General features: G+C 43.2%; 2 protein-coding genes across 2 annotated transcripts in view; both read right to left on the bottom strand.

Moving 5' to 3' along the window:
• Window positions 1–6,341, bottom strand: part of LOC8029725 (cytochrome P450 3A29) — a 31,758-nt gene extending 25,417 nt beyond the window's left edge. Inside the window, exons 1-2 of the mRNA XM_029980020.4 lie at window positions 6,136–6,341; window positions 2,953–3,150 (exon numbers count right to left, since the gene is read on the bottom strand). Of these exons, the coding sequence (XP_029835880.2) occupies window positions 2,953–3,132 (180 nt within the window). The 5' untranslated portion in view covers window positions 3,133–3,150; window positions 6,136–6,341. The remainder of the gene's footprint in view (window positions 1–2,952; window positions 3,151–6,135) is intronic.
• Window positions 6,342–14,570: 8,229 nt separating this feature from the next.
• LOC8027128 (cytochrome P450 3A18) overlaps window positions 14,571–25,989 on the bottom strand; it is a 43,071-nt gene continuing 31,652 nt past the window's right edge. The window contains exons 5-6 of the mRNA XM_040222473.3: window positions 16,406–17,371; window positions 14,571–15,403 (exon numbers count right to left, since the gene is read on the bottom strand). Of these exons, the coding sequence (XP_040078407.1) occupies window positions 16,433–17,371 (939 nt within the window). The 3' untranslated portion in view covers window positions 14,571–15,403; window positions 16,406–16,432. The remainder of the gene's footprint in view (window positions 15,404–16,405; window positions 17,372–25,989) is intronic.

Raw genomic sequence — 25,989 nt, 5'->3', positions numbered from 1 at the left:
TGACCTCAAATCACGAAGTACGTGCGCGGCGCCTCGGCATGCGCAGGACGTCCGCATACGCGCGACGTCCGGATATGCAGGTGGTGCGCGTATGCGGACGCAGTCCTCGACGGCGTCCTAAAGGTCATCCTTGAGCCCGTCCTAGACGCCGCTTTTGAGATCGTCCTAGAGATCGTCCTAGAGGTCATTCTAGACGTCGTCCTTGAGGTCGCCTTGGAGGTCGTCTTAGAGATCGTCCTTGTGATCACCCTGGAGGTCGTCCTAGAGGTAGGTGGTCGTAGACGTAGTTCCCTAGGACGTTGTCTAAGACGTAGTCCTCTAGGACGTCCTCCTCGGCGTCGTCCTAGCAAGCAGATAAACCCGCACCGAGCAGACACGGAGCGGCAGTACGCACACATTCGCATTTGAAACCCAGGCTACAAAACAATTATCGGTTTGAGTTGAGCCAGTTGGTACAGGTCAATGATGGTGGTGAAAAAGCTTGAACATTAAACGATTACATAGGGAGGAAAGAAGACACTCACACGAAGCTGCAATGGTGGGAAAAGAGCTTGAACATCACACGATCATGCAGAGACAGAACATTAAACGATTGCACAGAGACGAAGCAATCACTCGATTTCGAAGTGGTGCGCTGCAGTCTTGCTGACGTAAAACGACTGTGTCGTAAACCATGAATAAAATAATGTGTTTACCCAAGATTTGCGTCGTCGTATTCACAGTGAGCTGCGTCGTGAGTCTCATGACGAAGGCTATCGCAATTCATCGATAACGAGCAATAGTGCTTTCTGGAGCCAATTTTTAATTTAACTTTCTTTGAATGGCTAAGATAGTGACTAATGCAAGGTGTGTATGTCATTTATCACTTATATCTGCGGTGTATTACAGGAAAAGGAAATTAGACACAAGAATTACATGAGAACGGTTAAGCTTCACATATAAGAGTGGAACGCGATAGGTAAACATATCAACTCCCGCTCGCTCCCAAACCATGGAAGCGTGTCTACGAGGCCTAATCAGCAGCGTGTCGGGCTCGCAACCAAAGGGTCGCGGGATCGAATCCCGGCGAAAATTCTCTGAGACGTGCGGCGACATTTAATTCGCATTACTTGTCGTGTTTTGATCACTTTTATTTCACGCGTGACGCCATGTTTCACGTGAGCGTTGTCGGTAGTTTGAAGTACGCGCGCTAGGTCATGTGCTTGTGACGCCATGAGCCTATCGACCTATCAGGATTTTCCCGTCCCAGCAACGCTGACGCCGGCTTTTGTGTGACACGAGCTGCTTAACGCTATCGCGTTAAAATGAGATGCACAACAATATATGAAGAGCTACTTACGTGATGTGTAAAATTAGCCACCGCAGCAGTCACTATTGGGGCGCTGGAGTCGCTGAGCAAACCTGATAGTGCGCCGATAACCTCAACTCTTTCTGGCGCCATAGCTTTTTCCACTTCATTTATCGCACTGGCTTTTTACCCCTCTGCGCACGACCAATCTAAAAAAAAAGCCTTATATTCAAAAGTCCGATAATCCATTAAATGAGCGATGTTTTCGATTGGTTTGAAGACGGTAACCACTGACCTCTATTATAGGGGGCTGGATGGCGCATCGAGCAAACAGGTATGAAACCACCCGAAGTAACCGGAGCAAACAGGTATGAAGCCACCAAGCGGCTTGTCCCAGAAGTAACCATTTGGCAGGCTTTGTAACCCTTCCGAGTGCTGGTTCAAAAAGCGTCTAGGGCGCTGGATTTTCGCTTGTCACCTCAAGAGAGCCTGCTTGTTGCGCAGTAAGAGCGCATGCAGGCCCGAGAAGTATCAGGGGAAGCCATTCAATGTAAACATTTTGCGATTCTTGTTGATCAAGTTTACATGTGTCCGAAGTTCCAATGCCTCATTTTCGGTATTTAATTCGGACCAGGATTATTAAAACCCACTGAAAGACACAGGAAAGTATGAACCAAAACATCGACTGAACGGACTAGGAAGCCCAGCAGACGCCCGACTTCCGGGAGAGGCATCGAACTTCCGGTGGCTTCACTTGTACCCTGCTCGGAGAGCGGCTATGCGCTATCCAGCCCCCTATAGTAGAGATCAGTGACGGTAGCTGGCCCATTTGGGGAGTAAAAAATGGCCACGTTTTTTTGATTGCGCGGCTAGCGGGGAAACCACAGTCATGACCTACATAACGGGTTGTAATAGTATCACGTAAAACCAGGATTTGACAACGTTACGTTATGGCGTCACGCGATCTGACCTCACATGACTCTGCAGGTCACGCGACGTCAATTTACCAGCTAAATTTGGCGGGAAATTTAGCCTAACACGATTTGACGCAACGTGACATCATGGCATCTCGTAACACCAGCACTTGACTCCTTGACGGCACGGTGTAATATGACCTGACATCAGACAACGTCGGGTTACGTCCACGTCAAATTTCTTGCTAAATCTAACAGGGGAAAGTCGGACGAACGGACGGAAAACAAAAATAAAAATCTTCCGCTAAAAAAAAATTACGCTATAGAAAGAAATGATCATACCAGTCCTTGATAGTATTCTTTTCAGATGAACTTCTTTCAAACGTCCGTCGGAACAGACGCCGCCCCGTAATGGCCGATTAAAGCTTGGGGAACCCCACAACGCCGTACGATTTTTCTTCCCCGGTGCGCTCTATTACAAAGATAGTGGTGCTGGTGAGAAATTGAATTCAAATACTATGTCAGGAGTTCTTTCTATTGGTATCTACCTCCCTCGTACCTCTTTGTTTCCTTCTTTAGTAGTACCCCACACAACAGGGTGAGCTTTCATTTGGACACCTTCTGTATTACTTGGGGAAACATCGCCAACACCGCATTAGGTATGAAGAATGCCATTATTAGACTGAAGCGCCTCGGAAATATTCGGAGGCTTCAGTTAAACCCAGAGTGCAAAACAGTAGAGTGACACACCTTAATAGTGTCTTCACTAAGCTGCTTCCTGTTTCCCCAGAGAAGAGTCGGCTTCGGCCCAGGGACGCCCAGATCCCTGAAGAAGGTGTGTTTTCGACGCCTGTCACGAATCCACCAGATGACACAGGTGAGGAGAACAGCCGCTGCTGCCAGCAGGACTTTCAAGAGAAATCCCACCATGGCTTCGGGCTGGTGTCACTGTGAATGAAACGAGTTGAAATTTCAGCGTCATGAGTTTTGGGGCCGTTCATGCTTCGTTTGGTCGCACTCTTCGTGACCGGTTTGAAAACATTTTAAATCCACCTTCCAAATCTTTGTATACTTTATATTTACTCTGGCCACGGCTCTCTCGCTTGGTTCGTACATTTCCAGAAATTTCATATCGTCACTAGAAGCGCGAGTGTTTTCTTTTTGTACCTATTTTGACGATGATTTAGGGAAACAGACATAAGTAAAAACCCGCGTCTTCAAGCTTGTCACTATAGGCTAGCGATATGCCTCTGCGTTAGGCGTCTTCACCAATCTGAAAGACTCACTCGGAGGGCTCGACTGAGACAATGCTCCCTCAGTGCGCCCGATTCTGCAGGGCAGCATTATCATGCCTCGCTCCCTGCGGAGCGATATGGAGCTGCCCACAACGCACACCCCCCCCCCCCCCCCCCCTCCCTGTCTCGGCCAAGCGCTCCGAGTTGGTCTTTCATATTGTTGGAGGTTCTGCGTGCACGTTTGAGTAACTTCATTACACCCAAACAGCATTTTAAAGAATACGTTGTACGAGAATCGTGCGCTATAAACCACAAAAAGTGTACCGAAAGGTTTTATGGGATTTTTTGTCTAAGTAGTCTGATATCTGCAGCGAGTTTATATGTGTCAGTGTGTGCGGCTTATGTCCGCGGCAATTTCAGCTCGAGCAGCCGAGCGTCAGTCACATAGAGCCTGTACTGAAACAATATGGAATGTGGCAGTTGGTTCCAACTTTTCTTTTTACTGGTCCGCTCCAAACCACGATGCATCTTGCCGCCAAATAGTTTGTGTTTTGCACCTACTACTCCTGGGGTTGATTTGCTCTTCGTGGCCGGCCCGAAATTAATGTCTCGGGAACCAAGTGGCAGCGTTAAACTTGGAAAGCACTGCAGGGTGAAACAAGGAGACGCCAGGCTCTTTAAATCGACCGGAAAATTCGGTTTCTTAACCTATCGCGATACGACTTTGTGCAGCGTTTACCACAGATGGTGCATTTTTTTTTTTGTAAAACTTGCGAAGAGCGAATTTACCTGAGGAAAAAGTAAAGAAAGAAAAAGGCTTAGCTCCTATGGAAACGCAGCACGCCACCGGTCTGCAAACAACACGGCGCCGTTTTGCACGGGAGACAAGAGATGGTGCAACAAACGCCGCCAACGAACGAGCATACGGCGCCGAGAGCAGGCCTTTTTAGCAGACGATCTTTTCGACTCAAAAGCGGCGCGCGTTGCGCAGGCGGCGACAGTCGCAGAAACAAAAAAGACAGGCGCGGTAACAGCAAGGAACTGCAGTTCCTTGTCTGCAAAAGGGCCGGCTCTCGGCGTCGTCTGCTCGTTCGTTGGCGGCAGTTGGCGTCGCGACCGCTTGCGCCATCTCTTGTCTCCCGTGCGAAACGGCGCCGTGTTGTTTGCAGACCGGTGGCGTCGCTGCGTTTCCATAGGAGCTAAGCCTTTTTCTTTCTTTACTTTTTCCTCAGGTAAGTTAGCTCTTCGCAAATTTTACAAAAAAAAAATGCACCATCTGTGGGCAACGCTGCAGAAAGTCGTAACGCGATAGGTTAAGAAACCGAATTTTCCGGTCGATTTAAAGAGCCTGGCGTCTCCTTGTTTCACCCTGTACATCACTACCGTGCACACCGCGGGTTTAGTCCGGGATCTGTCAACACCTTTACCAATATGCAGAAAATACTCATCTTATTCGAGCGCGCCTTTCTGCACACGTTAAACTAAACGGTGTTGCTGTACCATACCGCGGACACTTTTATACAAAGTAAAGCTTCTGAATTTGTGACTCCTATTATCCCCTTTTCGTTTTAATTTGAAGACTATCAGGGGCCCTAAGCGCACTAATAAAATATTTTATAAAATAAACTCGCCCTTTCTGATATGAGTACATTCTTAAACAGTTCTAGTAAAATCTGGTTAAAAAGATATTCACTTTTTACCTAAGTGTTTAATATATCCTATCACCAACAAGAAAAGCCCGTTAGACTTATCATATATGTTAGATAATAAAACCATTAATAAAGTAAATGAAATAAAGTACCTGGGAGTTACAGCATCCAGTAACCTTAAGTTCAAGGCCCATGTCACAAACGTATGCGTTAATGCATTTAAGAAATTGGGCTGCTTGAGAAGGAAATAAAAGAAAAGAAAAACTTTTTGTCTGCAGCTAAACTGTCGCATACACGACACTGGTCAGACCAGTGTTGAAATATGCCAGTATTATCTGGAATCCGTATCAGGATTACCTTGTCAATAAGCTAGAAAAAGTTCAAAGGATCGCAGTAAGGTTCATCTATTCTAATTACTTATGGAGGGCTAGCGTTACCGCTATGCTTGCTAACGCAAAGTTGGACACCCTAAAAGATCTAAGAAAAATTGCAAGCCTAAAGTTTTTGTACGCACTGCACCAACAACAAATAAATATAGCACAAGAAAAATACCCCAAGGCCCCTTTGTGTACTCAAAGCGAACCAACCACAACAAGACGATCAGGGCGTATTCAGCAAAAAACAACACATTTCAATATTCCTTCTTCCCCCACGTTATTGATGAGTAGAATAAGTTACCAGAAGAAATCGTAAATAGTACACCAGCCCAGTCTTTTGCTGAGACTCTCACTTCTCTGCACTAGCCTAACATTCCGCTCATGCGTCTTCTTTTTCTTTCTATTTATTGCGAATCTCTTATACCACTGTAGTCCTTCTGGTCTGCACAAATGTCCAGTTCTGTTAGGGTCTTGAATGACCTACAGTGTTGATAAATAAATATTGTCAGCAGATTCCAATGCGATGTAATAAACATTAAGGAAACTTAAATAGTAATTTGCTTGAACTTCGCGGTGGATCTTGTATGCTACATAGTAACAGAATCATAACAGCGTTATATTTCAGACAAAAAGTATTGTACGAATCTTCGTTACTGGCACAGTAGTACATACCTCGTGGAGCGGGTGAATGGAGCTCCTTCGCATGGACAGCCAAGCACTTGGATTCGGATCACTGAGCCTCCACAGCTGACATATCTTTATACAACCTCGTTATCGAAGGAATACTTTCGACCTGAACACTAAGAGTCACGGGACTAGTTATGCCGACCGACGCAGTGCGAAGTCCACTCCAGCCACCGCTGTTTAAATCAAAGGGGTTGGGGGAAAGTGATAAGCGTCGTGCTGCTATCGCACCTTCTTTCTCTCAAACTTATGCAGAGAAGGTTACGAAAGAATTTGTGCTCTTATCGGTACAAATAGTCTCGTGACCCTTAGTACTCACAAGTACGCTGTGAATTTCCTTGATAACGAGGTGAAAAACAAAAATGATGCAATGACTTAGACTTAGGTACGCGCGCTTCAAGGAGATGCGCTCTGAGACATCTTGTCTGGAAGAATATATTGAAATGCAGTTAATATCACTGAGGGCTGCACAAAGCCGTTGAGGCGATTGTATTTCAGTAGTGTTATATTGCTGCCTAAAAATGCCTAGCAAATTTTTTTTTTTTTTGCCTTCTGGTTTTAAAAGGAAGACATAAAAAAAGCGCAACACGGGGTTAAAAATAAACATAAAGGTTAGTAACGTAGGTATGAGATTAAAGAAAAATGACAGGTTATATTTGGAAGGAATCGTCCTTTTTTTGGAATGACGACACTTCGAAGAATAGGAGGCTTTTAAACTGAATAAACTTGCCCAATTTTTTTATAAAGTTTATTAGTTAAAAATGTTAATTGAATACTTAGGTGTTGGACATATGAGATACCCGAGAAATGAGTGTTCGGGTTATCTTGTGAAACACAGTTTCACCTAAAATTAAATTTGGAGCCAAATGTCAAATTTATGGTTTGAGATGACTTGTCGTGTTTCGGCTGCTGATGCGCACTTCGGTTAGTGCGCTACTAGTCTTAACGTTGCGGTACTGTGTCTGAGAAAAAGAAATCTTTTAAATCGTCTCTATCTGGCCTCGAGGATTGCGAATATCAAAATTATATTCTCAATTGACGCACCAAGTAGCCAGAACAGTGCTTTCAAGATATCGCTGAAACCCCGTCCTGCTCGTCGTGTTCGGTGCAAGAAGAAATTCATGACGTCAAATACCGAGATCTTAACATTTCCGCGCTTTCCCCGAGCCTTACCCGAGCAGTCAAAAGTGCTGCAAGCGCTCCCTCACAAGCTGCACGCGCAAGACAGATGAAATCTCTGGGTATGAAAGTCACACCCAAAGGTTGGTTTTTCGTGTTTTTTTTTTGTTTTTTTTTTCTCACGTCTGTTGATACTGTCGGGTCAAATGCCTGTAATATTCAAATTCGAAGGGACGAAAAGACGCTAAATCAAAAAATACATCTTCTTTTTTTTTTTCCGGGGGGAGGGGGGGACGATTTCAGTTTTTCTTTAACGTGCACCATTGAGTTCCGATAGAACGACCGCCTTTCGGTGTGATGCGCATCAGGACCCAAACGGGAGGCTGGCAAAAAATGAAGAAAGCTGGTCGCTATGCATCACTAGCGTTTATAGGCAGATTAAGAGGGCCAGAAAACAATTTGGTATATACCATTTTTTTATCAAGATCGAACCTTGACAACTTGGTGCACTCATACGTGAAGGAGACAAGATTAGCTGCGAAAAATAGACAGGGCTTGGGCGTTCTATCGACAGCCGAGATATTGCAACGTTCTTTCATCATCCCCTCGTTTATCGATCTATTTTCAAGTGCTGCTGAGTTCTCCCACTTAGCGTGGCTTATCATTTATTCGATCTAACCGTTTATCACAGGAATTGTTAACAAGCAGAGACACGTTCTCCCCCCCAACACACACAAAAATATTTTATTTCATTCGTCGTTTCATTTCCAAGTGTGTTACTGTAGCTGAAGAATTTTAATTTTTATTCCTTCATTTATTTCAGGAAAACCCGCAGCGTCTTTTGAGCATTATTTTGTTTCAAAATGCACGCTGCATTTTAAAACGCATCAGCATTGTCACGGCACACCACTTCTAGTGTTAATAAATTCCACTTTGATGTGGTACACACAATTAATTAGTGTTTAAAATACCTCTCCTGGAGGCATATTTTCAATCAATACAAGAATAATCTGTTCGCAGATAGATTTAATTTGGTGATTGTTAGTATGATTAAGCCAAAATGTATGGTTAAACAAAAAAAATTCTACGGCGCTCCTTAAACAAAAACAAAAAACGGTAGAACTATTTCTCTATTTTATTTGTGCTTAAGAAGCGATTGTAATTTTCCAGGGACAAACTGACCAGCGACAGATTGAATGGGCTCAAGTGAATTGACATAAACACAGTTGACATGGGGCAATACATCTTTTTTCTAATCTACATAACACATATTTGTTGCAGAAAAAGTCAATAAACATAATATGAAATGCTTTTTCAATATACCCAACACAATCATTGTTTAAATAAATTATAAATAATCCCTAAAGGGAAACTGAAGTGGTTCTGTATTTCAGGAAATCTTCATCTCGCCTCAAGGATTACGTCCATTGAGACTCTCTTTCAATTTGGAGCACGGAGGCTGCAAAACAATATTTTCCTGTCCTTCCCAGAGCGTGACGTCCTGTCCAGAGTTTTCGGAATGTTCGCTCTTGCGCACCTTCAGCGCCTGTCAAAGCTAAGCACGCCCTATCTTGCTATTTTCGAAAAGGTCAGTAAAATACATCACGACTGGTATCAGTGTGGGGGAACACACCTGACAAGCTTGCAATTGCACGTGCTGCCCGCACCAGCGACACGCGCTTGGTGGCTGAAAGATCTGGTTTGACGCAAGGAATGGATGGAGGTTTTTATTGCTTTTTCTCGGGTTTAGTTATTTCTTTGGAGAAAACGAGCGTGATATTCATCTTCGCAGGATAAAAGTTCTTAAGAATTCACCTCAAACTGTTTTTCTTTGAAAACCTCTACAGCTTCTCTTTATGGTAAACCATCATTGTAATTATCGTTTAACTATATATTTATTTATTTACTTATTTTAGTACCCTCGGGACCCGGCGGGAATTATAGAGGGGAGTGGACAAGAACAGCAACAAAACAAGAACAATAAAAAAAAAAACGAAGGCTTTTTTCGCACTTCTACGAGACTGAAAAAAAAAAAAAAATTCAGCCTAAGGTCTACACTCTCAGAAAGAAAGGGTGTATTTTTACACCCCTTGTTCGATATACGACACCCCGAAACTTAAGTTCGACTTGCAGTGCACTGACGTAGAACAGACGGCCCCAACTTTTACGAGAGGCTTGAGAACGGTGAGACATACCCCGTTAAGCAGTTAAAGTACACATCAAAGACCACAGGAAAAAAAAAACACTGCGGTTTTGCAGTAGGGCCAAGAGAACCCCGATTACTTTTTTGTAATCACTAACACGTACATTAGCTGTTTTAATAGGTTGGACCACTCGGCTATCAAGCCCCTCGTGAAAGCTGGTACCGTCGGTTCCAAGTCAGCGCGCTGTTCGTTGAACTGAAGTTTTGGGATGTAGTATATGGGACGAAGGGCGTAAAATATGCCCTTTTTTTCTGAAAATGTCGGTTCCAAGTCAGCGCGAAGGGTGTAAAATATGTCCTTTTTTTCTCAAAGTGTATTAGCAAAAATTATAAACTAATGCAGCTCTAAATAAATCAATGAATGGTATATGTTTACAAAAGATGCGGGAAGGTGGTCCCAATCAGAGGACGTTCGAGGAATGAAGGATTTAAGTTCCCGACCTTAAAATGATGATCGCGAAGAAATAACAGATTGGCTTAGAAATAGCCTGTCCTTCAGTGAGCCGCTGTTCCTAGTTTCTTAGAATGACCAATTTTGTAAAGCAGCCATAGGCGTGATATTTTTCGACGTAATGAAAGAACAGGCAGAGATATAGTTGTTTACATTGATGAAACACTAGCCGTGCGATGGTATAGTTGCAGAAAATGAAACGTACTGCACGATTTTTGCGTGGCTTCCATGTTATTCATGAGCGTTGTTTGACCGAGATCCCAGATTGCTGAGGCCTACTAGAGGCTTGAGTGGACTAGAGCTTTGTACAAAAGTAGTTTTAAGGATACAGGTACTGAAGAGCAATTTCTTTTTAGATATCCAAGCATGGAATTAGTGTTGGCGACAATGTGATCAGTACGAACTTTCCATGAAATGTCAGAAGTAATATATACACCAAGATATTCATACGAAGACACAAACTGCAGAGGAGTGTTCCAAATTGAGTATGACGATGGGGACTTATTACCACGAGAGACATTCATAGCTTCACATTTGTTAGTATTAAGAGACATTTCAGGGACGTTACACCAGTCGGATACCACGCATAGGTCACCTTGAAGAAGTGCTTTATCAGATTCGTTAGTAATTTCACGGTAGATTACACAGTCGTCGGCGAATAAACTAATGGATGATGACACACAGGTGGTTAGGTCATTAATATAAATAAGAAATTAAAGGAGCCATAGAACGGACCCTTGGGGAACGCCAGAAGTAACGGGACTGGGACAGAAATTAGCTTCATTGCTAGTAAGCAAAATAGAACGATAAGTTAGGAATCATTTAGTCCATGACAGAACATTCGGGTCTATCTTAAGTTTACTATGTTTAAAAATTAGAAGTTCATGAGAAACTTTGTTGATGCCTCACAAAAGTCAAGCAAGACACAGTTAAACTGGGATCCACGGTCAAGAATGAAATGTATATCATTGCGTGTAAGCATACGGCATATGGGCACTCCAATACATTTGTTCCGATTTCTAACTTAAAATAAAAAAAATAGGAGTCACTTGTCTAGATCAGCAGCCTCGGCAGCTTCCAAAGTGTAGACCGAGATATTGAACGCAGATAATAAATTATTCCTTGCCTCTTCCACAGAACGGCTATTTTGATTGCAATGTAGACGTGATGTAACTATCCAGCTGCAGAATATTTCACTCCTTCACTTGACCTTTTTCTTACCACGTTAAGCGCGCATTTCATTTTTTTTTTATTTTCTGAACGTGTAATATATTTGTAGCGTAATGACTGTATTCCATTGTAAGAAGGTGGAGCTTCGTCAGGACGCATTTCTGCGGCCTCCCTTTCTCCAGCGGTAACTATGGTGAAAAAAAAGTTCGCATCCTATCGTATTGTTTCTCAGTACCACATATGAACCTATATAGAAGTCCATCGTGAGTATGATAAGATATGGCGTAGATTGAAATTATATATTTACATGCCATGTTGAATTAACCTGAGGTTGGGGTAGAAGAGAGACATTGAAACGTAGAAGCGAAAAACAAAAAGAGCGAACGGCGTCGAAAATAGACACACGTCGTATTGTCTATTTTCTGTTCCTTCTACGTTTTGATGTTTCTCTTGTACCCCAGTCTCTAGTTAATTTGACATGGTTCATATTCACCAGTTCACCTACACAATAACTATATTTTCTTTCATATTTATATGATTTGATATTCAATTCATATGAGTTCATATGAGGTGGCCCTGTGAAGGAACGCATTTGATAGAAAAATGTATACTTTATTCCTACAACGAAGATTCTGCGTTTTCTGTTCTTTTCCTTGGGAAATTTGGAGGGTGTGCTTTTGGATATTTTTTTCCCTAAAAATTTGATGTTTATCTCAGTTTTTTTTATTATATTCCAAATTCCTTAAAATTAGCAATTGTATTGTGCTCTTACTTCAAGAAAATAAACTCCTTTATCATGACTTTATACGGACGGAATGTTCACGAGCTAAAAGGGAAACCTCTTTTGTCAGTAGTTCTGAATTTTAAAGGAAACTGCAGTACCATCTCCTTAGGACCACTGGCCCTGTGCTTTAATGAAGATTATTTCGAAAACCTCGTCTTTTTGTTTTTAAATGGTCGTTCTGACCTCGGAATTCTGCGTCTTTCGTACAAATTCGAATTGATGAAAACCTTTACTGGCGAGTGTCTTTCGGTTTCTTTTTCTGATTTATCTGAAAACTCGTAACCGTACTTATAATTTATCAATGAGTCGTGTATGATACCTAACAAGGGATTCGAGAGAATCTACGGTAGCAGATGAAGGAGGACCCATGTAGGCCCACGTGTGCAAAAAGTGGGCTTGAGCGGCCCCTGCAATACCCCTGTGGGTCCCACCTCAGTTATGCGAGGCGTAAGTTAGCATAGTTTTGTGCTAATCGAGGGCACTCCCTTTGGGGGTGTCCGACGCAATACCTCCGCGGGTCCTGCTTCGGTCAAGATGAAACATGGCTTGGGTAAGCTTATCACTGCGCGAATCGCAGCTGAAACTGACCGGGAGCAATTGCGTCTTACTTTAGCCGATTACTTTCATACCATGTTGCACTTCGAACCGCTAGACAACGATAGCTGTCTTGCCTGCCAATTCAAGTACACATAGCAGTTGTATGCAAATAATACTTAAAAATACACTTTGCATTCATCTGGTAAACATTCCCTACTGAAAAGACCCGTACAAATTTTTGCCATCTGGATTATGAAACTGAAAATCTAGTTGGATTCCGTCTGGATTTCTGGTTTTCGGAAATAATTCCTTTGTCTGCAAACTGAATTTCAAATTTCCAGAAACAATTCCAGTTAGATTTCCAGTTTCATAATCCATGCTGTGAAAGGTTATACTGGTGTTTTTCGTTAAGGATGCCACTCTTTTGCCCAATCATTGTAAAAAAATAGTAATGCATCTATACGAATCGAGTGGGTAGGATGGCTAGGGTAGAGTGTCGCGGAGGTGTGGCGTTGGAGTTTGTGCCTTGTACTGGTGACAGGAATGTGCCTGTAACAGTGTTTTGTTCGTTGGTTGGTGTTCGTTCTATGTATGAGTTGGTGTATAAATGGTTGTCTCAGGAAGTCTACAATAAAAAAAAATTTGCGCCATCTAGCGGTTACTACTACCCTTTCTAAGTGGCGCATGCTGCCGCCTGATTCAAGAAGCTCGGCGTTGAGCAGACATGTATGTACTGATTTAAAAACAGCTGGCCTGTGGGCCACTACTATTCCTACCTCTCAGCCGGATAACAATCGTAATTACTGTGCCACTCAGCCACCTAAATGCTCGTTCTGTGTCAAGGAGCCGCGAAATGCAGGCATACACAGACACGAATGGATAACCACGTCGGTAGAGGTAGGCACAAACAAAGAGATAAAAATAAACAAATAGCGGTAGCGTGGGTGCGAGCTGAACGCCTCTGGTCGGTATCGAAGAAAGGTGCCCAGCGATTGTTTGTTCAATAAAAGCAGCATATATATTCCTCGCGTAACAATTTTTTTTTTCGAGCGTTCTCTGCCGGCGGTAAAAATACTGTAAATCTGGCGAGATTCCGTCGGGCGCAATCGCAGTGATTCCGGCTTGCACACTGCCGTCTTTACAGGATGTAGGCAAGGTATTGGTGTTTGGGGACGGTTGTTTGGAGTGTTTCATGACATTTGGAAGACGTCAAATAGATTTAAGTGCTCTATTCTATTCCTCGGCCAAAAAGCCGTCCTGTTCGCTAGGCCTTATCGGGGAATTCGAGCATCGCTTACCGGGGGCCATGTTGCTTTAGGAGGTAGCCAAATTTTACTGCCTGTTTTTTCTACTAGGTATGGAGTCCTCCTTTTTATCCTAGGGGTAGTTATATTTGTGACAACGTTTCACCACCCCAAAAGTAGTAACATAGGCTTCCTTTTTTCTGAGAGTGTAATGGACCTTAAATAATTTTGTTACTTGTAACAGATTGAGTAGAATCTGTTATGGTCATGGGACTATTTATTAATTTTTGGCTTGCTTCCGAGGCCGCGAAGCTATTATTTATGTCACTAGCTGGGCGCAGTGTCCCGGAAGTCATGTGCGAGAAGAACGATAGTGAAACGACGTCTGGGACATACGAAACACGATCCGGGTCAGGAGGGGGCAGTTCCTCCCTCCTCTAATACTGCCTGGGTTACGCTTTTACCTCTGTACTTTTGGCAACACTGTGGGCAACTAGTGATATAGTGTAAAGGCTCCGGTGCATCGCTGCATTACCATATTTATCGTAAATAGTTTAAAAGCTCAATCTTGTGTCCTTCTAAAGCGTACGGGTAGGTCCAGCTTATTGAAGTTTGGGCTCATTAAAACTCTGAAGTCATATTCGCAATCAGTTGCATAGCTCGCTTAGATATCTAAGCGATAAAGGAAAAGAATACTATTGCTGTTGTTGAAGAGCTAATGGTCATGACAATTATTAAAAAAGAAGGAGACTAGAATAAACCAAAAATTCAATATCTTTACAACCCTTATGCACAAATATTTAACTAATAAAAATAATTCGCAAAATGTTGATATAATCTGATTCTTTGATTGCTGTGTCACGTGTATGAAAGTATAGAATAATGTAAATGTATAAAACAATCAATACTCTCTTCCCTTTTATTATCCAACAAACATTTATTTCCAACGTTAAAATGACAATTAGCCGATGTAATAGAGAAAACGTTATGGGCTTCTTTCAATCTACTAGAGGTATTTCTCCAAAATGAAATGTTGATCATCATCTAAGCTGAAGAAGCGACGCAATATTTCACAAACCTTGGTTTACGCTTTGCATGTTTTTCAAACTTTTTTAATGTGAACAGCTGAGTTTTACGAAATACGAAGGTAAAGAAGTGAGCAAGGTCACCGCTGTCCTTGTTCACTGCTTTACGTTCGTGTTTTGTAAAAATTTCAGACAACCATATTAACTAGTATGGGAACTAGCTCTAGAAAATCCCGTAACAGTTTGGACTCCCTTTGGGTCAGATGAATAATTTGAGCTAATTTTAAAGGAAGCACTTCATTGAAACTTCTGTTAAGACCGTTGCAATCTGTACTGGGCCGTTTGCATCTGAAGTAAATCTCCAAATACGCTAAAAACCAAATAGGTGATAGGGATCCTCGTTTACTCGTGCACCTTTTCACGTAACACCTCGTTACGTCAAATGTATTAGTTCTTACTTGGACAGTAGAAAGCTCTTATGTACAATCAAGCGACAAATGAACTGCAGTTAACTTAACCGCACTTCTTAAGCGAGTATCAACTTGCAAATCAAGCCTCGCGTGCTATGTGCCGTTCACTTATTTTGGAGTTTTTGGCGTTTTTTTCGGTGTCTTCTTAATTCGAATGCAGTTAAGAGCACCCGATGAAGGAATCTGTTACTTGAATACCGTCATCATTATATGGTTAAAAAGATTGCCAGAAAATGCACCGAGCCGATGCCTTAAAGGGGCCCAGCAAGCACTTTTTTACTGGTTTTTAATTTGCACCAAACCTGAGCGCACTGACCGTAGTAACGTAATGTAACTTTTCTTTTCTCGAATTTCACTTTATTTTAAAAGTTAGAGGCAAATTAAAATTACAAAAACAAGCAAAAAATAACCTCCCTCATGACGTCCTTGGGTGCTTGAGTGGCCGTGAACTAGAGGAGGGATAGTCAGCTTAGCGAGCGCTCACGGCTGCCGCACTGCGTGTCCACGGCGCGAGGGGGCGCCACTAAAGCGTGTTCTGGATAAGCTGTACGCAGTGGGCAGCCAGAGCGGCTCTCATTGCATTTGCTGCGCGATTAAACATTAATTCGGCATGACACTTCATTGGCCACAAACGACAGCAAACACGGGGTAAAAACCAGTTCAGAATGGGAGCCACTTCACGCTGCCGTACCGCGAAATGGCCAGAACGCAAGACAAAGCTACTCGCTGAAGGCCTTCGGAACGCTCGGAGCCGGTCGGATCCTCCAGTCCGTAAACGACCGCAGCGCCGCCGCGTACATCCGGGATCTTTCCGTGTCGGCGCCTGATCCCACTACTCTTTTCTAGTATGCGCCGCCTTTTCCATCGCTTGGTGGCGGGTATGTCGACGGGTCATTTCTTGTTTCCGTACTTTATAAACTGCATTTGTTTCTTGTCTGATCTAAAATACTGAACAAAAAGTACTTCTATAAATAATTGAAACGGTTCGCGCCACTTATGTTTTGTATTTCGACTAAAAAGAAGCTTCTAGCGGCTTTGACCAGTAGTAAGCCCAGGACCAAAGACGTCACATATTGCGTGCTTTCGGCAACGCGGGTCGCCCTCGTAGGTGGAGGAGGTTTCCGCGTCGCCCGGTGAAAATATGATGCACTGATATTTAGTTACTCTCTCCGTGCCCGCTGGCTTGCCCGAACCCCAAGAGACGTGGAAAAAGCAAAAAAGGTAGACGCTTAAATATGATTGCAGGGCCCCTTTAGAAAGCGACAATTCTGCAATCAAATATTCACGGGTTTCGCAGTTCTAACTTCAACTTAACCCCATCTTTCGGGTACGCAGTAGCGTTCGGAACGACCACTTTTAATGGGTCCTGCGTCTCCTCACACTGTACCACTCTGAAGCTACGCAGGACCTTGCAGACAGTTGCTTTCAGCTCGAGCATCGCAAAGCGCTTGCCGATGCACGCGCGAGGACCGAGTCCGAAGGGAAGGTAGGCCCCCACATGGGGCTTCCCTTTGTCCTCGTTGAATCTCTCAGGGTCGAATTTAAGAGGGTCCGGCCAATGTTCGGCGCTGTGGTGAAGGTGCCACACCGGAAGAGTCACGTTGGCACCGGCCGGGATGAACTGACCCATCACCGTGATGTCTTGCTGGCAGTTCCGAGACACGAAGGTCACAATCACAGGGTACAAGCGCAAGCTCTCGCTGATCACCATTTCCAGGCGTTTGAGCCTGTGGAGTTCGTCGTAGCCCAGTTCTTTTTTGTCAGGGAACGCTTCCGTTATCTCGCGGAGAATCTTGTCTTGTTCTTCGGGGTACTTGGCCAGGATGTGCATTATATACGCCAGTGCAACGGCGGTTGTGTCGAAGCCACCTAGCAGAAATATGAAGCAGTTTGCAATGAGCAGACGATCTTCGATCAACGGCTCATACTCGTCATGGTCGTCAGCACTGCTGCCTTTTTCGGTTTGAGCATCTAGCATCAGTTGAAGCATGTCCGGCACATCAGGCGATATTCCACTCCGTCGTATATGGACTACTTTGCTGAGGTTCTGAGTGATATTGTTAAGAGTTCTTGCCAATTTGGTGAACGGATGCAACCATTCGATCAGCTTGTTCAGAGATGGGAACCAGAACACTGCCCTTGTCACAAAATTATCTGAACTGAGGAATATGTTCCGAACCTCACGGAGTAAGGGCTCATGGGGATTTCTTTGGGAGTCCACCTGTGGGATTGTAAAGAATAGAATATTATTAATTGCTCGAACATAAAATATCTTGCATTCTAATCAAAGGATGATATCACGCACGCAATAGCACTTAGTCTACTACAACCCGCTTACTTGTATAAAGATGTGTCTACGCTGAGAAAGAAAGAGAAAGAAGGAGAGAGAAAGTAAAATAAGGTTGTGGAGGTATCGACACCATATGATATGCATTAAAGCTCGTAAGGCATTACGACTCCGTTTTTGTTTTTCTTACTACTGAAGAAACACACGCCTGCATCTTGAGAAATGCTGATGAAATGAACAAATACTGAAAATAATATTAAAAATATTATTTATTTATATGACAACAAGAACATATCTACGTCACACGCATGGTTATGAAGGTCATTTAGTGTTTACGACCCGACTGAACACAGTTAAAGTGACAGCAAGAGGCACTACGCTTGTACCAGGAAAAAAAATACGAGAAAAAAAAAAGAAGCTGAAAGTACGAATAATATTTTGAGGCAACCTCGTTTGTTGGAGGCTTCCAATATACAGGGCGCATGTTTTATTTTGCATATTTTAACGAATTGAGTGGCAGCTACCCGCATATTGTCTTCATTTCTTGTGTAGCGACCTCGGCGGACGTTACGATAGTAGACAGAATAACCGACACAGTGAGTAGACTAACTAAATTTTGTTTATGACCTTTTTAATTAATTAGCAGATGGGCTATGTTGCAATTTCGGCTTTCAAGACAGTCATTATCAGGAGCTTGATCAAATTAAACAATTTGTGGAATAGCGACGGTTTCTGAGATATTCATCGACCAGTTACCGTGTCTGTTGTCGCCCGATTCCAAAACTGGACGCATAAAGTACGCTATAATTCATTTCACTGTAACTTTGTACAACGAAAGCTACGGCCCCCTCAAGCAAACGAGAGTGATTGAGGAAGCACATGAGAGGGCCCTTCCCAAATGTACAGGTTTGGGAGCTTAGCGCGGGCGGAGAGGAGGGGGAGGAGGAACCCCTCTTACCCGGGCCCTCTTTTGTTTGTCTAGAATAATAATCATAAGCCTACAGTGCACTGCGACGGGCGCACAGCAGGAAATAAAAGTATAGAAAAAAAAACAATAACAAAAGTCACCTTAACAAGTTCAGCCGATATCAAATATAACAACAGTAAATGCAGCCAATCATCATAAGCATCCGTAAAAAAACAATGAACGAATTTCTCTAAATGACATTTTGTTCAAATCGAAATGTTTAGATTTATAAAGATTTAGTAAATTAGGATATTGCATCGTAGCGTCTGTTTGCCAGAAGCAAACATTTGAAAAAACTGGAGACGACGTACAAAGAAGGGGGCATACATAAAACATCCCAAATACAGCTATTAAACTTTATTGACAGAACCGTTTATATACCATCTCTCACACACACGTCTCCCGGAATTTCCACACATCTTTCTGACCTTCAACCACGGTAGAGATCTATTTTTGTACAAAACAATGGTACAAGCAACACCTCAAAACAAAGCGACCTCCGCAAAGAGCACCCTCCCAGGTCCCACCAGTGCCACCTGATAAAGCAAACAACAAACCTATCACCTAAAGCTAACAAAAAAACTCTTTCAAAAACAAAAACCTTCGGGTTGCTCCATCTAGTGTTATCGACAGTTGACTGATACAATTTCCTACGGACGCAATTCTGATTGTCCCCTTCAAGTTTTTTTTGCACGATCTTTTTCTTTGCTTAACTCAAATGTTTTCCCCCAATCAGGCAAATCATTATTGCATTCCTGTACATCTTTAGAGATCTGAATGATATCCCAATAACCTGTGGGTTTTCGAACGTAGGGCAGACGAAAAGATACCTATATGACGGACTTCTAGAGCACATGGGGATGATCAAGAACAGATCTCCGAATTTTGAGATCGCTAAACATGTCCAGGAATGCAATATCGTTTTCCTGATCGGCGGAAAATTGTGGTATTAAGCAAAGCAAAAGATTGTGCAAAAAGTGTCTTGAAGGAGGCAATCAGAATTGCGTTCGTAGGAAATTCCATCAGTTAACCGTCGATAGGACTAGATGGAGCGACCGGAAAGTTTTTGTTGTTGCAACAGTTTTTTTTTTTTTAATTTTTTGGTGACAGGTTTGTTGTTTGCTTTATCAGGCGGCAGGGTGGGACCTGTGAACGGATTCATGAGGGTGCGCTTTGAGAAGGTTGCTTTGTTTTGAAGTGTTCCGTGTACCATTGTTTTGTACAGGAGGAGGTCTCTACCACGGTTGAAGGTCACAAAGACGTGTGAAAATTCCAAAAGGCGTGTGTTGCATGGGGCATACGTTTGTGAATTGAGGTCACGACGCGTTGTACCGCGGTGGAAGGTCGCAAAGACGTGTGCAAACTCCTGGAGACGTGTGTGTGTGAGACGGTATATAAACAGTTGTGTCAATAAAGGTTAGGACCTGTGTTTGATACGTTTTGTGTTTGTCCCCTTCTTTGCCCGTCATCTCCATTGTTAGTACGTGTTGCATCAAACAGATCGCCTGTTCACTTACTCTTTCTTCAAGTTTGCCATGGTTCGTTTTGCGTTACCACAGCCAAACACCTGGTGCTATGTGTAGGACACACACTAATATTTGTTTAGATACGATCAAGGGCTATTAGAAAGTTCGTATTCCTAGTGACCTCTTTCTTTAGGTTAGTACCATGTCTGTAGTGATACAAAGTGCGAACGCTTATGATCCAGAACTTTTTTAAAAGGTCTGATATATGAGGCTGAAATAGAATATTGCCTATGGTCCTTACCGTTTTCTTTTGCAACGGGTGTACCCTTTCAAAAGTCGTTGAAGTTGGTGCGCCCCAAACTGAATGACCGTAATTTAGGTTAGAATAGAACACGAAATTATAAACCATTCTTTCACGTTCATCGCTAAAGTATTACAATGACGGTATAACATTGCCACAACTTCTGAAAATTTGTGTATAATGGGGCTTATGTGATAATACCATGACATATATAAAAATTACGTCTAGAATTTTTAAGTTTACAAAGTATTCTTTTCTGAATTTATGCTCAGGCCTTTCGTAAGGGTGACTACTTCATTTTCGGGAGGATTCAACACATATTTTTTATTATCTATTTGAAGTAAATTAAATCTACTCCACCATTTCAACCAAGAAAGCGTCAGGTTTGCTTTGTCAAATAACAAATCAGCACTTTCAACATAGAAAATATACTTTTGTAATGAGCATAATCTACGAATTCGGCATCTGAATTAACAAAAATATTATGATTTACGTGTGCATATATTGAAGTCGCTCTTGTCCCCCTGTCACTAAACACTCGTACAAAAGCGTCCTTCCGCTCTCTCCCGCCCGTGGCTTCAACAGCACTGCGCTCAACTAGTAAGATCGAGTGATGTCACGTGTCTCCCTCCGACGCGCTGACTGGCTCACTGGGACCGTAGCGTTCGCCGTTTGCCATGTCACGGTGAGACGAAGTATAGAATCCCTCCCCAGAGTTACGCTTATTAGAGTAACGTAGTCGTTTTGAGTCACGTCGTGACTATCTAGGCAGCGCCTCCTTGGAAGATACGCCGAGAGAGTGGTGAGGTGCTAGAGACGGGTCCCCATCAAAACGCCGAAGAATAAGAGGCTGACTTATAAAGAGGCCGAACGTCAGAACGCCGAAAAATTGAAATGCAGAAAAAGTTGAAATGCCGAAAAATCTAAATGCGGAAAAGTCATAACGCCGACAACTACAAAAGGCGAAATCGAATGACGAGCTTTGTCATTTCCATTTGTTCGTTTTACGCCGAAGCACTTCCCATTGACACGAGCCTTTTTAGCTCGATCTACAAGGACACCAGTATCAATGTAGATTAAACAGATCTAAAATTTTGTATTTTGCTATTTGTCGTAAATCTAGGCCTAGCAGTCAGAGAGGAGCTCTTATTTGTCAGCAGAAAAAGTGGAAGCCGTTTACAAATCCCTGTAACGCCGAATTGGAGCGCAGCTCTTGAGGAGGAGGAGTGAAGGGTACTGAGGGGAGGGTAGACCCCTCCCCCTTCTCCTCCTCCTCCCCTCATTCTTTAATATGCTCCGGGGGGTGTCACGTGACTTCGGGGAGGGGGTCACGTGACCTCGGGGAGGCGTGACCTGGGGGTGACCTCAAGGCCACGTGACCCCAAAGGTGACCCCCACGTGACCTTGGGGTCACGTGACTTGGAGGGGTCACGTGACCTCGGGGGGTCACGTGACCTCAGAGGGGTCACGTGACCTGGGGGTCACGTGGGGTCACGTGACCTTGAGATGACCTTGGAAGGGGTCACGTGACCTTGGGGGTCACGTGACCTCGGGGGTCACGTGACCTTGGGGAGGCGACCACGTGACCTCGGGGGTCACGTGACCTCAGAGGGGTCACGTGACTTGGGGGTCACGTGACCTTCAAAGGGTCACGTGGGGTCATCTTGGGGTCACGTGACCTTGAGATGACCTTGGAAGGGGTCACGTGACCTCGAGGGGTCACGTGACCTTCAGGGGGTCACGTGGGGTCATGTGACCTTGAGATGACCTTGGGAGGGGTCACGTGACCTTGGGGGTCACGTGACCTTGGGGTCACGTGACCTTGGGATGACCTTGGTTACGCCGACGGCGACGGCGACGCCGACGGCGACGCCGACGCCGACGGCGACGCCGCTCAAGCCGGGAACGGGCCCCTAAGAGCTGCGCTCTAAAAAGCAGCGCTGCCCAGTGTTTAGATTACAAGAGAAGCAGCAATCAGCAGCAGTAGTCATTTCACTGATTCGGAGGGACATGGACGAAGACGTAATTATGTGTTCCCAAAAGGCAAAAGCGAAAGGCAGTTTCGAAGACACTGCCTTTCGTACTTACGTACTTGACCAGAAAATGGGTTCTAGACACTATTGGAGATGCGAAAAGCAAGGCGAAAGCTTCGCTAGAATCATTATCGACCTTCCTGTAGAAAGTATTCACATGATCATTCCGAAACCCACGCAAGTCATGCTCCGGATATGTGCAAGGTTAACGTTTTTTGTACTCGAGAGCGGATCAAAGCTCTGGCGGCGGCCTCGCGTGAGGCAACCGTGAACCTATTGCAGCAAGTCACGGCTGATGTAGCAGCGTCTTCAAAGCAACACTTTCCACGCAATGAAGCTTTGCGCCAGATTGTGAAAAGAAAGAGGAAAGCGTACTGCCCACACGAGCCGTCTTCTGTGCAGGCGCTCATCATTGAGGACGGGTTCAGAACAGCTTTAGATTTGCAACAGAAAGAATACACGCTTTTCAGTTAATTTGAGCTTTAGATTGCCGGGAGTTTCTACGGTGCGACTACACCAGGGCCGATGGAGCTCGGCTTTCAATTTTTTTTCCCGGAAAAAATCTTCAAGAATTTGAACGACACTCCGAAGTGGCTCGTGGAAGAAAAATTTATTCGCCGCTCTTCGAGCAGTTATACATAATTCAAGTTATCTTCGTGACCATGTGTTTCTTTTAGTTTACTGCATCATGACTCGACGAACCCAGATTTTATACAAGGCACTTCGAAGTGTTAAACTTTGTCGCAGACAATGTACTTGACTAAATCCGAAAACCGTTAATACAGACTTTGAATTGGCAGAAATTAACGTTATTCGGCCGTTGTTCCTGCCGTCAAATGTGCATAGTTCTCTGTTCCACCTGTGCCAGTCAGTATGGAGGAGAGTGCAGCCACCTTGGAGTGTCAGTTCTCTACAAAAATTATGTAAATGGGTAGATGACTTCGCCATCAAGCTGAGGCAGCTTGCAGCCCTTTCATTTTCACCCACCAAACAATTACGGGTTGAATATGCGTCCTTGAAGCCATCCTTCCCGCGAGAAGCGCCTGTTCTGCTGCGAAGGTGGGGGACAACTACCTGCTTGGGAAATTACGCCACCATGTTGGCCGTGTCGCCAGAAGTAAACTCCAGCGAAATATATGAGGTCCACTGATATTCTCTCGCTGAGAACGGGTTTCCAAGAGGCAATAGCTCCGTTGGGGCATGGCACCCACGAAGGAAGACATTGGTTGGCGGACACTACGTAAGCGTCTTCGGGGTCATCACCATCATGAAAAGGGAGCAAGCTACAGGCGAACACGACATCGAGGGAGCGATCAAAAGACACCCCCGTCTTCCACGAAGCAAGAAGCAGAATGTGCGCAAAAATCGTTTGGCGGCTGCTCTGGGCAACCGGGACAATGTCGACGTTCTAAGCTTTCTTCGAAGAATTTCACACAACTTATCCGTCTCAAATGCAAACAAGGAATCGCTCAGCTATCCGACAATATGTACAAAAATATATATTTTTCTCTTTTTAAACTTGAATAATGCGAAGGGAAGCTATATTCAAAAATAACTTTTCATGGCTATTAGAAAATAGGCCGAAACGGCGTGCACATCGGGGGGTGCAAGCTCTCCCATAACTTTGATTAGATTACGAAGAAAATTTATGCCCTGGTATAGCTAAGTGAACCGGCGTAATACCAGCATTTTGATGTTTTGGCATTTTGATGATCCGGTGTTTTGACTTATCGGCTATTTGAATTTTCTGCATTTTGAATTTTCGACGTTTTGAATTTCCGGTGTTTTAAATTTCGGCATTCCGATTATTCGGCATTTTTATTTTCGGCGTTCTGAATGCCTCCCGCTAGAGACGGGTGCATCACTCTTGTGTGCATGACTGTGAAAAGCGCTCCCGCGCTTTTTTTTTTTGCATCAATTTTGTAATCATGCGACAAAGCGTGTAAACTGATCGGTGGATATTGCAATGCCTTTTGAGAAAACCTTTAAATTGTTTTAGTCTCCACTGGGAATCGCTGTCGATACGTCAATTGCAACGTGACCCGTGAGATCATTTATTAAAAAGTTAACAAAAAGGTTCTAGTCAATTATCCTACTGTTAGTAATGGTTAACCTTATATCTAATGTCCGCCCAACCCAATACGCATAGAGCAAACACGGTATGCATGTACCACGATTGCCACTTGAAAAAAATTTCATTTTCATCTTTAAAATATTTAAAAAATACCGTTTTTCTATTTAGTTACGTAAAAAGGACATATAATACTAATACTAACGCTAATAATAATACTTAATAAGGTAACAATATTGATCTATTTATTACAGTTCCCAGGAACATCTTTTCGATCTTGTTATTGGCGCGAGTTGCTGAAATAATTACAAAAACGGCACGATGTGAAAAATAGGAACACAACCCAGTCCCCATGCTGGTTACAACACAAAGTTCAGGGGCATATACTACATTTTTTAATTAATATTGAAACACGCCCACACTCAAATCAATTATATCTGAAGGGCACATCAAACATAAAAACAACAGTAGAAAACTGACCAGTGACCACCAAAAGGCAAGCAGCATTTTAGTAGACTTTTTCCCATCCCAAAGCGGACGAAATGTTCAATCCACTTATTGAAAATAAATTTGAGTGTTTTGATGTTTCAATTATCTCCTGTCAGCGGCATAACATATTGCCAATCAAAAACAGGGCACAATTGAGGGCATTTTAGATGTATTGAATAGTACTGAAGTATTTAAAGCTTTATATTTACGCATGGAGATTGGATCTCCACTCAACACAATAGGCTCAACGAAACAAGCAATTCATGCAATATCTTACACTCAAAAAACGTATTCACATTCTACCCAATCTGGTAGCTAAGCAAATCCAAAAGCTTTAAAGTAGTTTCATGGACGGACGGAGGGACGAATTAAATTAATAAGTTTTAGTTGCGCTAGGGCCGTATTTGACAAAAAAACGCGGACTGCATACGACAAAAAAAAATTAAAGTAGATATATAATTGCATAATGGCTACGCTACATAACTGTTAGGGTTAAAAATCAGGCCGCTAGAGCTCGACAACTAAAGTAACTTGAAAATCTGGTAATCTTTTTAAGAAACTATAGATGTTTTCCGCAGGTACAATGAAATCGTGACCAAGCAGAAAAGAAGGAAGATAAGAAATTTTCTGCGCATAAAATTTATGAAAGTGGTCTTTCCGATGTTGTTCACACGACATGCATGAGATTAGAAATGTAATACCCTTAACGCAGGTAGTCATTGTATGACAGAAGAAGAGGACGTCATTTGATTTTTTTACACAAGATAGTAAATGCAGTAATAGATAATGATTCGCTTTTATCCAATGTTAATATCCATGTCCCCTACCATTTGACTAGGAATCAATCTACGTTTTATGTCCACACCATACGCAGATCTTCACCCTTGTCACGCATTCAATCACTGTTCAATCGCTTTGAGAATGCAGGTATTTAAATATTCAATAATTCTACTGTTTACCGCAAGCAATTGCAAGTAATCCCAACCAATCTGTGATGCGTGTTTTATTATTTTGTGTTTTAATTTGGCGTTTACTCGTTCTTTGTGTACCAACGGGAACATCTTCGGGTTGTTTTTTGGCACACAAAATACAGATTAGTTATATTATTCAAAACAAATACCTCCGACTTGCATAACAATACCAACAATTTATAAGACGTTTCGTCTCCTATGCGGGAGACATCATCAGTGCGGCCTAGGAATACCCGACTAGCTACCAGCAATCC

This window comes from Ixodes scapularis, unplaced genomic scaffold, assembly GCF_016920785.2.
Source record: "Ixodes scapularis isolate PalLabHiFi unplaced genomic scaffold, ASM1692078v2 PGA_scaffold3__209_contigs__length_174095766, whole genome shotgun sequence".
NCBI lineage: Eukaryota > Metazoa > Arthropoda > Arachnida > Ixodida > Ixodidae > Ixodes > Ixodes scapularis.
Note: the sequence above shows the minus strand (reverse complement) of the source record. Positions and strands in the feature narration are given on the sequence as shown.